Below are 15,456 nucleotides of genomic sequence, written 5' to 3' on the forward strand. Positions count from 1 at the left end.
AGGAAACAAAAATCTTTATAAATGCTTTTTCCAGCACCATATTTCCATATAATACTGTTGCAGGTTGATAGAGCTACCTATGGAATTTGTTAATTGAATAGTTACATGCTTTTTCTTGAAATTTAAAGGAGCTTCCATTCCAAATCACTCCTATTTGTGTTTTCTGTAACACTTTGCTCTTTTCACAGTTTTTCATTGCTAAGTCTTAAAATATAACCTAACTGGTAATTACAATCTGGAACAATGTTTTTTTTGGGGGGGAGGGGGCCGTAGGCTATTTCTGGCTGGTAATTTTGCAGGAATGTGAAAGAGAGAGGGCAGAAACGAAATAACCCTTCTTAGGGAAACTTCAGAGGCAGGAGTCATTCTGCTCTCTGGCTTTGATTGTCTTTATACTTGGTAAATTGCCTTTACACTTAAAGCAGGTATAGATCATCAGATAATTCTAAGGGGAAAGTCCGTGGAACCAAAACTTTATTGGGGACTTTTTTCTTTTTTTTTTGCCTCCTCTGCTTGCTAGTTCCATTACTCTCCGCATGCCAACCCATGAAAAGAGTCGTGCCTGTTGCTTTCCCTTAATCTTAAATGGGCTCAGTTTGAACAGGTGCCTGTCGCTGCATCTTGTATACACTGGGGAGAAACATCGACGGAGAAGGCGCAGCAAAATAATCCTTCTCTCTCCAGACTTGACTCCCACAATCTGATCTGGAGAGCGCTGGTTTCCATCAGATCTGAAGAAAGCTTTTGCAAAAGTGTCCCCCTCTTTCCCTCCCCCTCCCACTTTCCTGCTTCCACTTCCACCCAATTCTTTGAAGGAAGGGGTGGCCTTGAGTCCCCTTGTATGCAAAGCAGGATCTGGAAGGTGGGCTACTCAGTGCCAGCTTTCTCCTGAAAACTGAGCAGCCCAGTCCATGGGGCTGGCTGGGTCAGGCACGGAGCAGGCAGTTAAAACCCACGTTCTCCTCTGTAATGTGGAGCTTCGCCAGAGGGGAAAGGGTTGGTTGGTGGCTGGTTTAACGCTGGTTTCCAATGTGTCGAGAGCAGGGATACAGGGGAGATGGATACACAAACTATTCCTCACCCATTCAAGCCTATCAAGTATGCAGGTCACGCCAGCCAATGCACACGCGCCGCAGATCCTTGACTGTTTTCCAGGAGCACCCAACATGTGAGAATTCCCCTCCCGTCCCATAGGTGAAGTTTCCGGGACCTCAGACTCGACCAGCCCTCTCCTGTCCTTTGAGTTCATTTATAGCTCCAAACCGCCTCGATCTCCCCCGGGGAGACCGGCAAAGCAGCCTGCTACCTGCAACCGCAGGACTCGACCACCATATCTTCGTACTGCTTGTACACCACGTTGTTGCCCGCATCTATGTAGAGGATGCTGATGGGGGTCAGTTTGGTGGGCACGCAGCAGCTGGGAGGCGTGGAGCTGGGATCCATGGAGTTCATGAGGGTCTGGATGATGGCGTGGTTGGTGGGCTCCAGGTGGGATCGCAGCGGAAAGTCGCACACCCCTTCGCAGTGGTAGGCTTCGTACTCCAGCGGGGCGATAATCCAGTCGTCCCAGCCCAGCTCCTTAAAGTTCACGTGCAGGGGCTTTTTGCTGCACCTGAGCCGGGACTTCTTGCCATGCCTCTTGCCATGGCGGTTGGCGAAGGCGGTCCGCCTCTTCCGCCGCGTCTTGAACTGCTGCTGGGTCTCCTGCGGCACGCGCTGCGGCGAGCCCCGCTCCTCCCGCGGCGAGCCCCGCTCCTCCCGCAGCTCGGCGAACAGGTTCTTCCGCGGGGACCTGGTGAACACCACCAGCAGGGCCTTCTCCTGCTGCGCCCGGCCTCTCCTGCCGAAGCCCAGGCTCCTGAGGTCCGGCAGCGGCTGCTGCCCCCGGCCCCCCGGGGCCCGCAGCTCCAGGCAGAGCTGCTTCCAGGGCTGCTGCTGCTGCAGCCCCTGCCACACGTCAAACACTTCCCAGCCGGCCGGGGGAGCCTCGCGCGGGTCCAGAGTCCGGGCGTCCAGGAGCCGGGGGGAGAGGCAGGGGAAGAGCTGCATGGAGGACAGGCCCGGCGGGGGCTGGGAGAGGCGATGGCCGGGGGCTTTGCGAAAGAGCCGCAGCTCCGCTCCCACCAGCTCTTCTTTGTCTGAGAGAGTCGATACATCAAACAAATACTTCTGTCTCCTGAGCGGGGCGGGCGAGAGATCGTCTGCAAGATAACACATAATTACAGTCAGTTTCACTCCGGGGGATCTTCCCGCGGCCGACGGGAGACAGGGCAGGGAGCCTGGGCTCACCCCTCCAGCGGCCCTGCCTGCCCCAAGCCGCCCCCCGCGCCCCCGGCCCGGAGAGCCAGGCGCCCTCTCCCAGGGACTCAGCGGGACGGGAGAGGACTGGTGTCGGCGACTCTCCGCGGGGCTTCTCCTTCCCTGGGGGGAGGCAGGGTCGCTGCGGGGTTAGATGTGTCACTGGCCTAACGTGTTTCCCTTGTGCTCACTGGGTGTCTCTAAAAGGGAGCCCGTGTTTTAGTGGCAGGATCAGCACACAGCGAGAATCGCCTCGCTCCGCGTCCAAACTGGCTGCAGAGACAGGGCGTGTTCTGACAGCCCGCGCTCCATGTACATTTCCTCACCCCGTCGGCTCTGCTGTCCTCTGCGGCTAGAGTCCGGAGGGGGAGGGGAGAGAAGGGAGGCTATTTTATTCCGCTCCGAGACAGAAACCTGGACTTCTTTTTTGACACATTTGTGTACGAAGTACAGCACGAAAAGCAAACCAGATTCCCCCGAGCTGCTTTCCAATAAAATGTTTACAACCCAGCAAATACAAAAATTCCCAAAGCCCCTGGGTCTCCCCAGAAGCTAGTAAAGTTTGTGTATATTTCAATAGTAAAAGTGTCATTGGAGCCAGCGTTCAGCAGCCCCTCGCAGCATTTCCAAGCTCAGCTTGCGCCAGAGGTAGAAATGGAGACTAAAGAAATATACAATCCCAGTTATTTGTTGATTTCAAAGGTCATTGCTATTTCTAATCAGTATGTTTCCCAACCTAAGGTCCAGCTGAAAATTCTGGAATGGGGGAGCCTGCTGAGGGGTGGGGGAACAGCCGGATGATTTATGGAAGCCAAGACCTCCAGACTTGCCAAATCGATGTAAAAATCAATACGGATTGGTATACAGGAACTCAAAAGTCACTCTCCATTGGCTGCTTTTTTTTGCAAAAATGCAGACAATAGGTACTGTGTGAAATTCAGTTGGAATCGCGTTGCATAACCGGGACACAGCGCCCAGGCAATATTCCTCGAGAGATCGCGGTTCTTTCGTAACAGAGCCTTCGTAGCAACCGTGCGCAGAACCATTTCCTAACAAATCCATAGGAAGAGTTTAGGGACCCGGTCGAAGCCCGCCTGGGTGGTGTAGCGAACTACACTTTTACCGGGTTGCCATCCCTCTAGACAATGTTTCTGAGGAGCTTTCCACCTTTATTCAGGGCACGGTTACGTTTCCCGGGGGGGAGGGAGAGGGAGAGAGAGGCAAAAATCTGTTTTCTTTCATTGGAAATGTGTATGTGAGTCATTGGTAAACATAGATCGGTCCTGGAAATCAATTATACGTTTCCGTGTGTGAGGAAGATAAAAAATAATTAAGACATCAGTGAAAGGGTTAATTAGTTTAAAATAAAATAGGTGTAATGATTTACCAAAGTAGTTGACAAAATGATTGTATGAAGATGGATTACTCTTGGGTAAAGCACTTGGGATTCTATCCTGCTGCCACTGAGATCAGTGGCAAATCTCCCCTTGACTTCAATGGAAATCGGACCAGTGCCTTTTAAAAGTGAAATTACATTGCTGATTAATTTCAAGTGGGTAGCCAGAGGTATTCATAAAGAAGAGCGCCAGGGAATTTGGATGAGGCCTATAATACTTCCAAGTACTCACATTAGACTCCTGTAACACAGTTTCAACCGAGGAAAGAATATTCCTTTTCCATAATGAAGATTAACCAGAACTAATTAATTCAAACTTCAATTGTCTCTTCTGAAGAGCAACAGCAACTCAGGGATAACTAGACAATCCTGCCTGAGATACAAACCTACTTCAGTGAGAATTACACATTTATTAACAACCATAGAGCCTACAAAAAACAAGGTGACAACGACAGCTGTTAAAACAATCTGTTTAAAATAAAAGTGAAATATAGCAAGTGCTGCCTACCTTCATTATAATGACTTTAAAGTGCTGTTGGGACAGCTCCATTGAGGGGAGTGAGCAGGATTTGGCCTATCACTGCAATTTGTACATGTGCTTTATCAGCTCTACAGCTGGAATAAGGTAAAATGTGTTGTGTTCACCTAGCTTGTTCTTCAGAAACAAGTTCGGAATGGGGCCATAGTACTTTATGGTTTCCTTTGTCTTTCTATTGTTTTCTACACTCGGCCTGAACACACCCCTTCCCTCCAGCCCCCATGCTACACCCAAATCTCCTCTGTTGACTTCAGCAGGAGAGTGGAGGGTTCTGAGTGTACAAGGACTGCAGGATGGGGTGAATGATTCAAGAAAGTGAAGCTCTCAGACAAGACTCACCCTGCCAGGACTGTGTCAGTTTCACGAGTTTTTCCTCCACTTTATGTGCTGGGCATGGGTCTGCCATGCGGGGTAAGTTTCAGGAAAAGATGTACAGTCCAACAGCAAGAATGTGGATGATTCAAACAATGTCCTGCTTACTTCGTCACATTTCACTTTCGCGATCCAGAGCGCTAAATTCATGCTGCAGCCAGAGCCAGGGCTACATTGCACTGAACAAATCTAAAAACCTAGTTGATCCTTCTAGTAAGTGGCTGTCTAGAACCTAAGGCGCGCACAGCAAGTTCAGCGGCAGGGGCCGCCTCATTCCTTCATTAGTCTATTTGGGAATGGGTCTGTAAACCCACATTCAGATGGGGAAGGGGGTGGGAGGGTGATCTGAGCTATGGACATTTGAATAACTCTCTCCTCCTAGGGGGCCAGGTTAAACGCACCCTGCGCTCTGTACGCTGCCAGGAGCTGAACAGTGTCTGAAGCAGGACTAGGAAAGTAGGAGCTCCATTTATTCTCCCGTGGGCGCTCCTGCAGTGCTGCTAGGTCTGCTGGGATCAGAGGGGCTGCAGACCTTATCCCCCATGCCTGTCTGGCCCAGGCCAACACCTTCCCAACCCCTACTTAGGAGGCAACCAACCCCCTTCCTCTTCTGCCCCTGGTCTTCGGGGCCAGGGGAAAGCTGGGTCTATCTAGTCCTGCTTGAGGGGCGGGGGGTCTTGTGTTTGATCTCAAAGAAGATGTGCGTCCACTTTTTCTCTTCGGGGGAGTTGCAGCTGCAGGTCAGGAGCCCGGCCCGGTGGGACCTTTGGGCCTAGGTGCCTAGATCTGTTTGGTTCCAGATTCCTAGACCCTGGGGTCCCCATAGTCCGGAGATCCCAGGTTTACCAGTTCTCGGAGTTCCTTCAGATCCCCGAAATCTTGTGCTTAGCTCCCCCCCTTCTGCTCACAGCTTGCCAGCACGTGCTCCACCCCAGCAGGCTGGTGGCATGCCAAGAACCCGGACCTGAAATAGAGGCATTCTCCCCTCCTCCGCCTTTCCCGGGACCTGTTACCCAGCGGAGATCTAAGGGAGGGTGTAGTGCTCCCCCATCACACAGCTAGAAGCCGGGAGAAGGGAAAACGCACGGGCAGTCACCTGCTTCATAGAACTAACCCCTTTCTCTATGCGACTTTAGCTTTCAGCTGAGAGGGTGTGGGGCTGCAGGCACATTTTTCAACTGAGCTCCCCCCAAAGAGAGTTGTGTGAATCGCCCGAGAGAGGTTTGAAAGGGGGGGGGCGCAAGTCTCCATTTTCCCACGTGAGGACAAGTGAAAGCAAAGTGTTTCTGATTTTGATCAGTAGGGCTGGACATTTAGTGGCTCCGGAATGTCGCGTGGAGATTTATGCCATCAAGGGGCAAATGTCAAGTGTATTGTTAAATGGCAGTTATATGCACTAAGCAGGAGTGGGGAGGAACATGCGAGATCCCATGTGAGTTTCTAGGGTTGAAAACGGCAACTTGAAGGTTGTAAATTGTCTCCTGTTCTTTTTGTGTTTATTCCGTGGTTATCTTCAGCATTGTCCTGCGGTTAACGAGATAATTAAACTCTTCCAGCCATGGGTAGGACGATCTGGGATGTGTGGGTTTCAAACAAGAACACATCTTTTGCTCCTCTAAATATAGCTGAGTCCGAACTGGCTTCATGTCACATTGGACAGGCACGTCAGAAAGGGAGAGGAAATGTACCAGGTGGGTAAGAAGATTTCAAAGGATAGCCACATCTCGGCACTACTTGTGTTCCAGAAATTGTTCAGTCAAAAATCTTTCATCAATTGATAAAATTGCCAGTTCTCATTATTCCATCAAAGGGGCCAGGGCACCGGTTATTTCAAATAAGCAGCTTTGAATCCGATCAGATAAACGTTGTTTGCTCACTCTTGTAACCTAATAATTACAGATGAAGACATAATCCTAAACCATATTGGCTTGCTCCCAGTGCAAACAGTCAAGAGGGTGGAAAAAGCAGAGGAACGAGGGAAGAGTGGGGGGAAGCTATAAAAATTCTAGAAATCTGAGAAAGATGGATCCTTTTCTAGAATCTTTAAGTCAATTTGTTTTCCGTTTTACCGTGCAAAGAGCACAGTAACCGTGAAAACCCCTCTTGCTCTCGCTCACCCTTTTGGTAGGCTCTTACGGTGCTTATTTATTTTCCTTGAAATCAAAGAAGTGGGTTGGGTGAAATCTGTGTCGTCAAACAACACATTCAATATCTGCCCCCTCTCAGATTATTGTTAACATATTTCCAGAGCTCAACAAATGTTCTGTATTTCTAAAGCGCACGAGTGGCTGTTGGAAACACTAAATTATAGAAAATTCCATACGGAAGTCAGCCTCCAGGTACCTTTGTATTTGGAATTTAAATGTACATATACGTTGTTGTATTATTATTATTTTGAATGTCCTTTGTTAGATTTCTAGAAGCTAAACTATTTGGGGGTGGAGGAAGACAGATCTATCTGGAATTTAAGCATGTGGCACTGGTGGGGAAAAGAAACAGCCAGATGTAGATCCTGCCCTTTCAAATGTGTCCCGGGAAACGAATATGCTCATCGTGTTTTGTCTTGCAGAATTTTGCCTATGCCACCTTCATGTCACGGCTTTAATAGAAGAGTCTATGGAAGAAATGCAAACTGAGCCGGAGCTGGAAGCGTTCCCTCCTAGGAGCCCTCGTGTTATGTACATTTCCTTCTCTTTGTGGTTATGGAGGTTTTACCATCTCTAGGGTTAAATTAATTATTTGCATGGGATGTTTCCTTTAACTCCCTGTATTGAACGACTCCTGCTTCCCAGCTTCACTTTCCAGCAGGCAGACCTGAACTCCTAGGAAAGGCTGGGATTAATGAAGGCTACACAAAGTTTCCCTTTTCATGGCACATCAGGTACTGGGCTCCCAGCCAATTCATTAGGGCTCAAATCTTAACTTTACATCACTGCAAATTATACCAAAACCACATTCAAGAAGAATTCTCTTTCCCCATTCTCTTTCAAGCCATATTTAAACTCAAAGCAAAAGCACATTTGCAGTTTAAAGACCATTTAAAGACTCTCATTCAACAATAATCTGAAAGTTAAAACATATATCCTCAGTAATCATGACAGGCTGTGTACACATTGTCTGCATAGTAACAACACTGACAGGTAGTTCTTTCTAAGCATGATGTGGGCTATAGAATAAAGAGGCTGGCTCTCCCTGTGTGGCATTTCTCCAGTTTGAATTTCACATCTCTGAGCGCCTTGCACTGGCTTTTTATTACACTGTGTGATTAGATTTAAACGTTTCATTCGCTCTCTCTCAGGTAACTGGGAAAGACCACACCTTCCTAGAATCTGTTCCTAATCCTGCCAAAAAGCTGGACAAACTCAGGGTGATTATTTAGTGCATATTTTACACTCGAAATGCCCATAGCTGGCGTGGATTTATTTTCTTGAGCATTTTATTTACTGAATCTATGCCTGCAAATACTGAATACTAAATCTTACATTTTAGCCGTCTCCCTCTGCTATGGCAGTTCTGTTCTGGGTTTGTCGCCAGCCTCTTCCTTGCTCGCTCTCTCGTTCTCGCTCTAATCCCATGAACAAACTCCAACAAAGTGACAAAACAGACAAGTGTACTCTCGCCACAAATCTAGTTACAGCCCTGTCAAACTGGACTGGATAATACAGTCCTTATGCAAGAAAAATCCAAAGCGAGTTTCGCATGGGTTTTAGTGCCTTTTTTTATAATACATTTAACAAAGTTAAAATCGCCCTCCCTGCTTTGTAGAAAAGTAGGAGGCATGCTAAAGCGAAACGGCTTCTCTCTCATAGGGAGTTAAGCGTGGTCCCTCCCTATGTTAGTTTGAATTATTTTCTTATCCTAAATATTAATTTAAATAACCCCCCAAATCCTAAAATATTCCTGTTCCAAAATTATTTGTTTTATAGCTCTTGGATTATTTCTGAAGCTAGAGATACAGAAGAGTAGACAAAGTTTCAGACGAGAAATGTATGTGTGGTAAAGACCAGCACTCATTTCAGCAAATTCGGGGCTAACGTATCTGCCCATTCTTTAGCATACCAGTTAGTAAAAAGTAAAATGTCCCCCTATAGTTTGGAGACCATCTTTAAGTCATGTGGACAGGGAACAATCGGAGTTCCCTATTGACGAGGCTGACTAGCTCCCAAACCTATTGCTAGTTTGTTGCAAAACGCCACTGCAGGGCGTGCGAGGAAACAAGCGTTCCCACATCGCCTTTTCTCTCTTTTTTTAGGATTAAGAAGTAATGACGAAAGTAATGACGATGCGACAGCTCGCCTGATTAACGTCCCCTTACAACCCCATCGCTGCGGCTATCCTTGCTCTTAGTTCGCTAGTGACAAACAAATATGTTGCATTCCGAATCTACTTTGAGCGTGGCATGGGGAGACTTCATTCAGCTCGGAATTCTAAAGGGATCGTGTACGTATAAACTGTTTAACTAGCAGGCAGGCGTGTGTGGATGGTGAGATTTCGTTCTCGAGCTCCCTGATCAGTTCATATTTTTCAGGGCAGGATCCTATGACATTTTGCTGTGACTCTAGTTTTGCACAACATTATGGGGAAGGGGGCACGAAAAAGATGAGAGCTTTCTAAACAGCAATAAAAATTCTGAAAACCAAGAGCTCGATCCTACAGTTCTTACCCAGGCAAATCTGTCCCGTAGGAAACAAGGGCGGGGGGTTGGTGGTGGGGGGAGGGGTAAAGATTGTGGGATCGGGTCCAAAATAAGCATTCAGAATTACTTTAAATCAATGGTTCTCAACTTTTGTACTGGTGACCCCTTTCACATGGAAAGTCTCTGAGTGGGACCCCGCCTTATAAATTAAAAACACTTTTTATATATTTAACACAATTATAAATGCTGGAGACAAAGCGGAGTTTGGGGTGGAGGCTGACAGCTTGCGACGCCCCCATGTAAGAACCTTGTGACCCCCTGAGGGGTTCCCACCCTCGGTTTGAGAACCCCTGCTTTAAATATTTGGACTTCTTCACTTTCAGTTTGCATGGGCTGATTACTGCAGGCTGCATCGGGCTTTAAAGAGACTCTGTGTAGCATTTAAGATGTACCCGTGCCTTTTTATGAGGTAGCGACTGAGGTCAACAGAATAAGGTGGTAAACGGTTTTGTTTGTTGTCCCCTATGAAATAGATTTATAGATTTATATGGATTTATAATGGAGGATTTATAGATCCGAATGCAGGTTGATTGTTTTGCTTTACCTAAATAAAAACTCCTATCTAGTATCAAGAATAGACGGAGTGATCTTTACGGATACAGCTGTATTATTGCTGCAAAAGATCGGTGTCTTATTTAAAAAGACTCAAAAAAACCCCAAGGGAATGTTCTGTGGCAATTGCTTTGCGACTATTTTATAACTTTTCTGTGCCCTCTCACTTCTTCCCTCCCAGCTACCGTCCCAACAGCTCCCAGCTCAGTTCCCAGGATTGACCGAGGAAAAAACACATCAGCCAAAGAAAATGGAACAAGACGAATTTGTGGCTGCCCCCACTCCATCCACAGGAACAGAAAAGCCCCCCCACACACACACCTTCTAGCCCCAAATCTAGTTCCTTTCTCTCGCTTGTGCCAATCGCAGGATCTCTTTCGAGACCTTTCCTTGTGGTTAACAAAGAGACAAGATGTCCCCCACCCCAGTGGTGGAGGGTACTGCAAGCACACACCGCCTTCCAACCTTCTACCACCGCCAGTCCCTCGACTCTTTCCAAGGCTCTTACCAGGGAAATAAAGCGCAGATTGGAACCTTCTGCAGGCTCCCTCACTTTGGCCGTCTGGTCTGCATTAGTGTTTTTATAAGGGGCTCAAACAAATCGAATACAAGGTCACCAAATAATTAACAGTTGTGAATTCCCTCCTTCCCCATTAAAATACTTCCCTGCTTATATTTCATTTTCCTTTTGCCAACGACAACATTGCCTGGGCAAAGGCTCTACACTGATCACACTGCATTGCAGCTTTAGGTCCACCCAGAAACCCGCTGTTTTGCATAAACATGCTGCACAAAATGAACTTCAAGTGGGATTTACATTCCTTTTCTTCTGCCACATGAACAGCCGGGACATTTTCAGATTTTGCACGTGGACTTCCCTCCCACCCCCAATATAAAATGGAAACAACAACAAAAATTACAATCAGATTCCTGTAAACTTCTTAATGAACGGTCTTGCGAGTGTAACACAAACTGGGGGAAACGAGACGGTCTGTATCACTTTCAAATCCAGCAATAGTATTCAGATCTTACTGTGTTTGTTGCGTAAAAACTCCTCCAATGTAATAAGGATTCTCTCTTGTTTGGAACCGACCTAGAAACTCTGCATCCAAAAGGGAAATCTGACATTAACCTAAGGGCCAATTGCCTGCCCCCCCCCCCTTCGTTATTGCTTGGAAAGAAGCTCTCCCTGACACAGCCTTTGTGTATGAACCATTCTGCATTTCTTCCTCTTTGCCAGTTTCCTTGTTGATTTCTCTCTTTCGCAGCTCCCTCCTTCTCTTACTTTTCTCTTTCCTAGTGAGTCCTTGCAGTTCCTAATTGTCTGCTTTACTGTGGAGCTCCAATGCTGGGGGTCCTGAGGCCAGCGAGCACCATCTGCGTTTTAATGAGTTACTTCATGTGCCAACAGTAATTTTCCTACATTCAGCTAGGTCCTGTCTGATCTTGCGACCGTAACAAGCGGGGTGGGGTGGCAAAATGAGGCGGGGGAAAATCACAACCTATTCCTCACTTTCTGAATTATTTTTAACGCTTGAAAATAATACAATCTAGTGCGGCTTCTTCCCCCATCAAACTGCCCCGAAAGCGATCTCATTAGTTTAGGAGAAAGAAGAAAGCAACGCGCGGAGGAATAATATTTGAAGATTTGATTTAACCGCTCTACCCTTCTTAACTCGTTACTGAGAAGATACTGGTGCACTATTTTGGGTGTGCAATGGACAGATCAGAACCTATGTTCTTTGGCTGCAATTCCATGCATTAACCCAAGGACAATTTAAAAAAAAAGAGTAATTGCAGATCATCCAATAAGAAAGTCTCTTACTCCTGTTAACTCTTCTTGAAATTCTCCTCCCAGAGAACAGGTTTGGGAACCGATTTTCTTTATGTGGCCAAAGGATTCTTTATACTCCGCCCCAATTGTTATCCTTATGAACCCCTGCAATTAACAAGGTCATGTGGGCAGACAAGGTATGGCTACCACTGTCTCCTCCAGAATTCCTAGTTAGGTAAATAGCAGCCTATCTAATTGGGTCAATTGGGGGGCTATATTGTCTGCAAATGAATTGACAGAAACTTTTCTGAGCAGGAACTGTTCAGCAGCAGTACAACTCCAGCTCGGCAATTAACTGGGCGAGGAGCCCACAGGGAGGTGGGCAGTAAAAAAGCTACCACTTCAGAGGAACGGAAGTTCTCTTGAAGTTTTTGGTGATGTGCCATTGGCTGGTCCACTTCATTATGGGAGACTAGACAATATTTGATATGTTATGACATGAACACTCAATTAGATCACTGAGTTGAAATACTCCAATCAGCGGCTTGATGCTAAGCAACCCATAGAAGGTCCAGCACAAGGTCACAGCCTGTGACACATCAAATCAAAATCAATGGGGGAAAGTGAGGCTTTTCCTTCATCAAATCAGGACTTCTGTTCGCAAATCACTTCCCCACAGAGTAGAATCCTCCATGCAGCAAGATGAGCTAAATTTGTTAAATTAACTGTCTTTCCTCTGGTGATCAAGAATAAGATGATCTTGAAAGTGGTGTCCAGTATCAGGGGGTAGCCGTGTTAGTCTGTATCTACAAAAACAACAAGGAGTCTGGTGGCACCTTAAAGACTAACAGATTTATTTGGGCATGAGCTTTCGTTTCGTGAGTTGCATCCGAAGAAGTGAGGTTTTTACTCACGAAAGCTCATGCCCAAATAAATCAGTTAGTCTTTAAGGTGCCACCAGACTCCTTGTTGTTTTTGAAAGTGGTGTTTTTAATGCCGCTTGCACTGCTTTTCCTCTGCAAACAAGTTGGCAGTAAACCGAGTGGGGTAATTGTTATGGCGGGGAAAGAAATCTTAATTTCAGAAAGTAGCTTTTAAAAACGGGAAACGAAACTATTTCTCTGTATCTGTATTCCTAGAAATCCTATCCGTGACCTGCGGGTGTTTCTGACACACACAGAGAGAATAGTTACAAAACAAGCAAGCAACAATAACCATTACACCTTTCCTGGCGTGTTTTACTCCGCGTCTAAAATCGTTCAACGCTCATCCCAGGCATCCTATTCCTCAAAGCGATTTCAGAGTGAGCAAATGACTTCGGACAAGCGACGCTTTTAAAATTAACTCTACAGGGGCCAAACATAACGGGCTATAAAAGGGGAAATGTAGCGTTTGAAAACACATTTGCCGTTACCCCTCCTTAAACTTTTCTTCCTTGCCCATATGAAAACAAACTGGCTCAAACATTACTGCCTATTGTCCCAGGACCTCTCGGCTGTCTGGACCCCTGGCTCAAGAGTGGCGTGTGAAGAACGGCGCTTGGACTGGGAGGAACAGTTCAGGTACGAAATAAAGGATGTCCCTCCGCAGATCAGACAAGAAGAGCTTTGGGGGCAAACAAGTCTCAGCTGCTTTTTTGGTTTTGATTGAAGCTGGGGACTAAAGAATCAGCTCATATAACTACAAAGGAGCCACGTGGCTTTTCAAAGCTGAGCTTTGTCCGAAAAATCATCAAATATAGTAAGTTAATTTGCTTTTCCGGGCTTTCAACAGCTAATGAACCCCGCTGACCCAGCTGAAATAGCAGCCTGCTCTTCCTATAGGTTCAGAGCTGCAGACAGGTTGTAATGAGCAGGTTTGGGGGAGGGGGAATCCTAAACAGGTAGGGGGGAAGGGAAATAATTTACAACCCTCCTTAAGAACCAGTTATTTTTTCTGTCACTAATAGCTCACAAGCCAAGGTAACCAAATGTTTTTACACTCTCTGTCCCAGTCCCAAAGGATCCTCAATTTCACCGTGCCCAGTATAAGGACTGGCAAAGAATCAGTGGAAGAGGCAGTAAAACAACCTTTACATGCGAAAAGGGCTGAAGATCTGGATCTTTGCCCCGGTACACAGGTAATGGTCGGGGTGGGGGAGCGGAGAGGAGGGTGCGATAAGTGATCAAGAACACGGCGGTCTCAGCCTGCCCGTATGGATCGCTAAGGTTCTATCGGCATTTGTCACGTTAACCATGGTGCGTTGGACGAGGCTTACAACACCGGGGGAGAATGGCTGATGCCGGTGCAAAACAAAACACAAAGCAAAAGAGCGAGGAGGTGCAGATCCTGCTCCCACTGAAATCCACGAGGAGGATGGGGTTTTCCCCCACGGGTTTTAATGGAAGCAGGATCAGGCCCAACGAAAAACAGGAGCAAATCAAAGCACCTTTCAATCCTGAGCTGGCTCTCCGCTAAGAGTTTTGCGCCTATCAGCGAACGCTCTGCTATAACACTTTCCTGGACTTAAAAGTGCAGCTTCCACGAACTAGCCGGCACTTCTTTAGAAGAGCCCAATTACAAGCTGCTTCCTACTCTGAGTGATTTCAAACGGAGCTGGGCTTGTTGCAGGCAATCTTGATAAAAGCAACCCTGATAAATTAGAGCAGCTTTAGGCAGTAAATGTTTGCCCTCAATCGGTTTGAACTTTCTATTTGCCTTACAGTTGAAGAGATAAGAGTGATCCTTTTTTTGCAAGAAGGACATAAAAAGAAGAGCAGTTTTTAAGATTGCGTTTACACTCAAGATCGCTTGCATCTTTTTAAAATATCCCTTGCGAATTCAGCAATCGTGCATGCCTCACTCATGTAAACCCGTGGTCACTGCAATCCGGACGGAGTTGCTAATCTTTTTGCTAATAAAAAAAATCCACTATTTAGTATAAGATCCACCTTCCCGATCTTTCACTCCTTTTTACAGAAAAATCCAAATAAAATATTCTCCAGAAATCGGCTGCAGAGAAACGCAGCCTGGCAAATAAATGATCTACAACGCGTGGCTGTATTAAGAAAGCTCTGAAGGGCTTACTTGGGATTTGGGCTCAAGGCGCAGGCTCCCTTCTACACCCGGCGGCGGCAGTTTCGGGTGGGTAGAGGGATGCGGCTCTTTGAACTTACCTCGTCCCCTGTCTACAAAACTAGTGATAGTATTGGCGGACTTCGAGGACTGAAAAAAGCTGGCATTGATCCCCAGTTTCTCCGCTATGGAGTAGGTCCTGTACAGAGACAGCATGTACTCGTGGGGCTCCGCTCGCTGCTGCGCTTTGCCCCCCGGCTGCGCCTCCTGCGGCAGCCGCGGCTGGTGGCTGGCCAGGGCGGGGATGCCTCTGGGGGACCTGGCCACCTTCGCCTCTCGGCGGCTCCTCGGGCCCTTGGTGGAGGAGCTGATGGAAGCCAGCTGGAAACCGGGTAAATCCCACAGGAAGCTGATGAGGAACACGGCGGAGAGCAGGGCCCGGGCTGCGTTCATAGCGAGCGGCTCCCCGGAGCAGAGCGCACGGAAAGCCCCGGCCGGCGGCGGACTGAACGAGGGCGGAGTGCAGCAGCGGCGGTGGCGCCCAGAGCCCGAGCTCCAGCGGCCTTGGGTGCTGGGATGAGTGCGAGCAGGCAGAGCCGAGCGGGGACTGTACCAGCCCCGGGCTCGGCCCCGCCTCCCTCCCTCCCAGCGACACGCCCCTTGCAGCTAAGCCGGGGGAGCGCGGCCTGGCTAGGGGACAACCTCTGGGGGGCGGGGCCTCTGCCCACCCGGGGGCGTGGCTATGCGGGTGAGGCAGAGGCAATCCGGGGCAGGCC

The 15,456-nt window shown here is 47.7% G+C and overlaps 1 protein-coding gene across 1 annotated transcript; it reads right to left on the reverse strand.

The window, feature by feature from the left end:
• Positions 1 to 485: 485 nt before the first annotated feature.
• Positions 486 to 15,247, reverse strand: GDF6 (growth differentiation factor 6). The gene is made up of 2 exons (XM_034763328.1): positions 14,782 to 15,247; positions 486 to 2,201 (listed from the first exon to the last, which is right to left on the reverse strand). The coding sequence occupies exons 1-2, from the start codon at positions 15,131 to 15,133 to the stop codon at positions 1,303 to 1,305; spliced, it is 1,251 nt and encodes a 416-aa protein (XP_034619219.1). The 5' UTR covers positions 15,134 to 15,247; the 3' UTR covers positions 486 to 1,302.
• Positions 15,248 to 15,456: the final 209 nt, after the last annotated feature.

The sequence above is a fragment of the Trachemys scripta genome, chromosome 2 (assembly GCF_013100865.1).
Source record: "Trachemys scripta elegans isolate TJP31775 chromosome 2, CAS_Tse_1.0, whole genome shotgun sequence".
Taxonomy (NCBI): Eukaryota; Metazoa; Chordata; order Testudines; family Emydidae; genus Trachemys; species Trachemys scripta.

What these genes read in the sequence shown, in the direction of transcription:
- GDF6 (XM_034763328.1), bottom strand. Translation starts at nt 15,133, where the DNA reads ATGAACGCAGCCCGGGCCCTGCTCTCCGCCGTGTTCCTCATCAGCTTC. An exon ending in TTTTGTAGACAGGGGACGAG is followed by an intron (nt 2,202 to 14,781) that starts GTAAGTTCAAAG and finishes GTTATCTTGCAG; the next exon opens with ACGATCTCTCGCCCGCCCCG.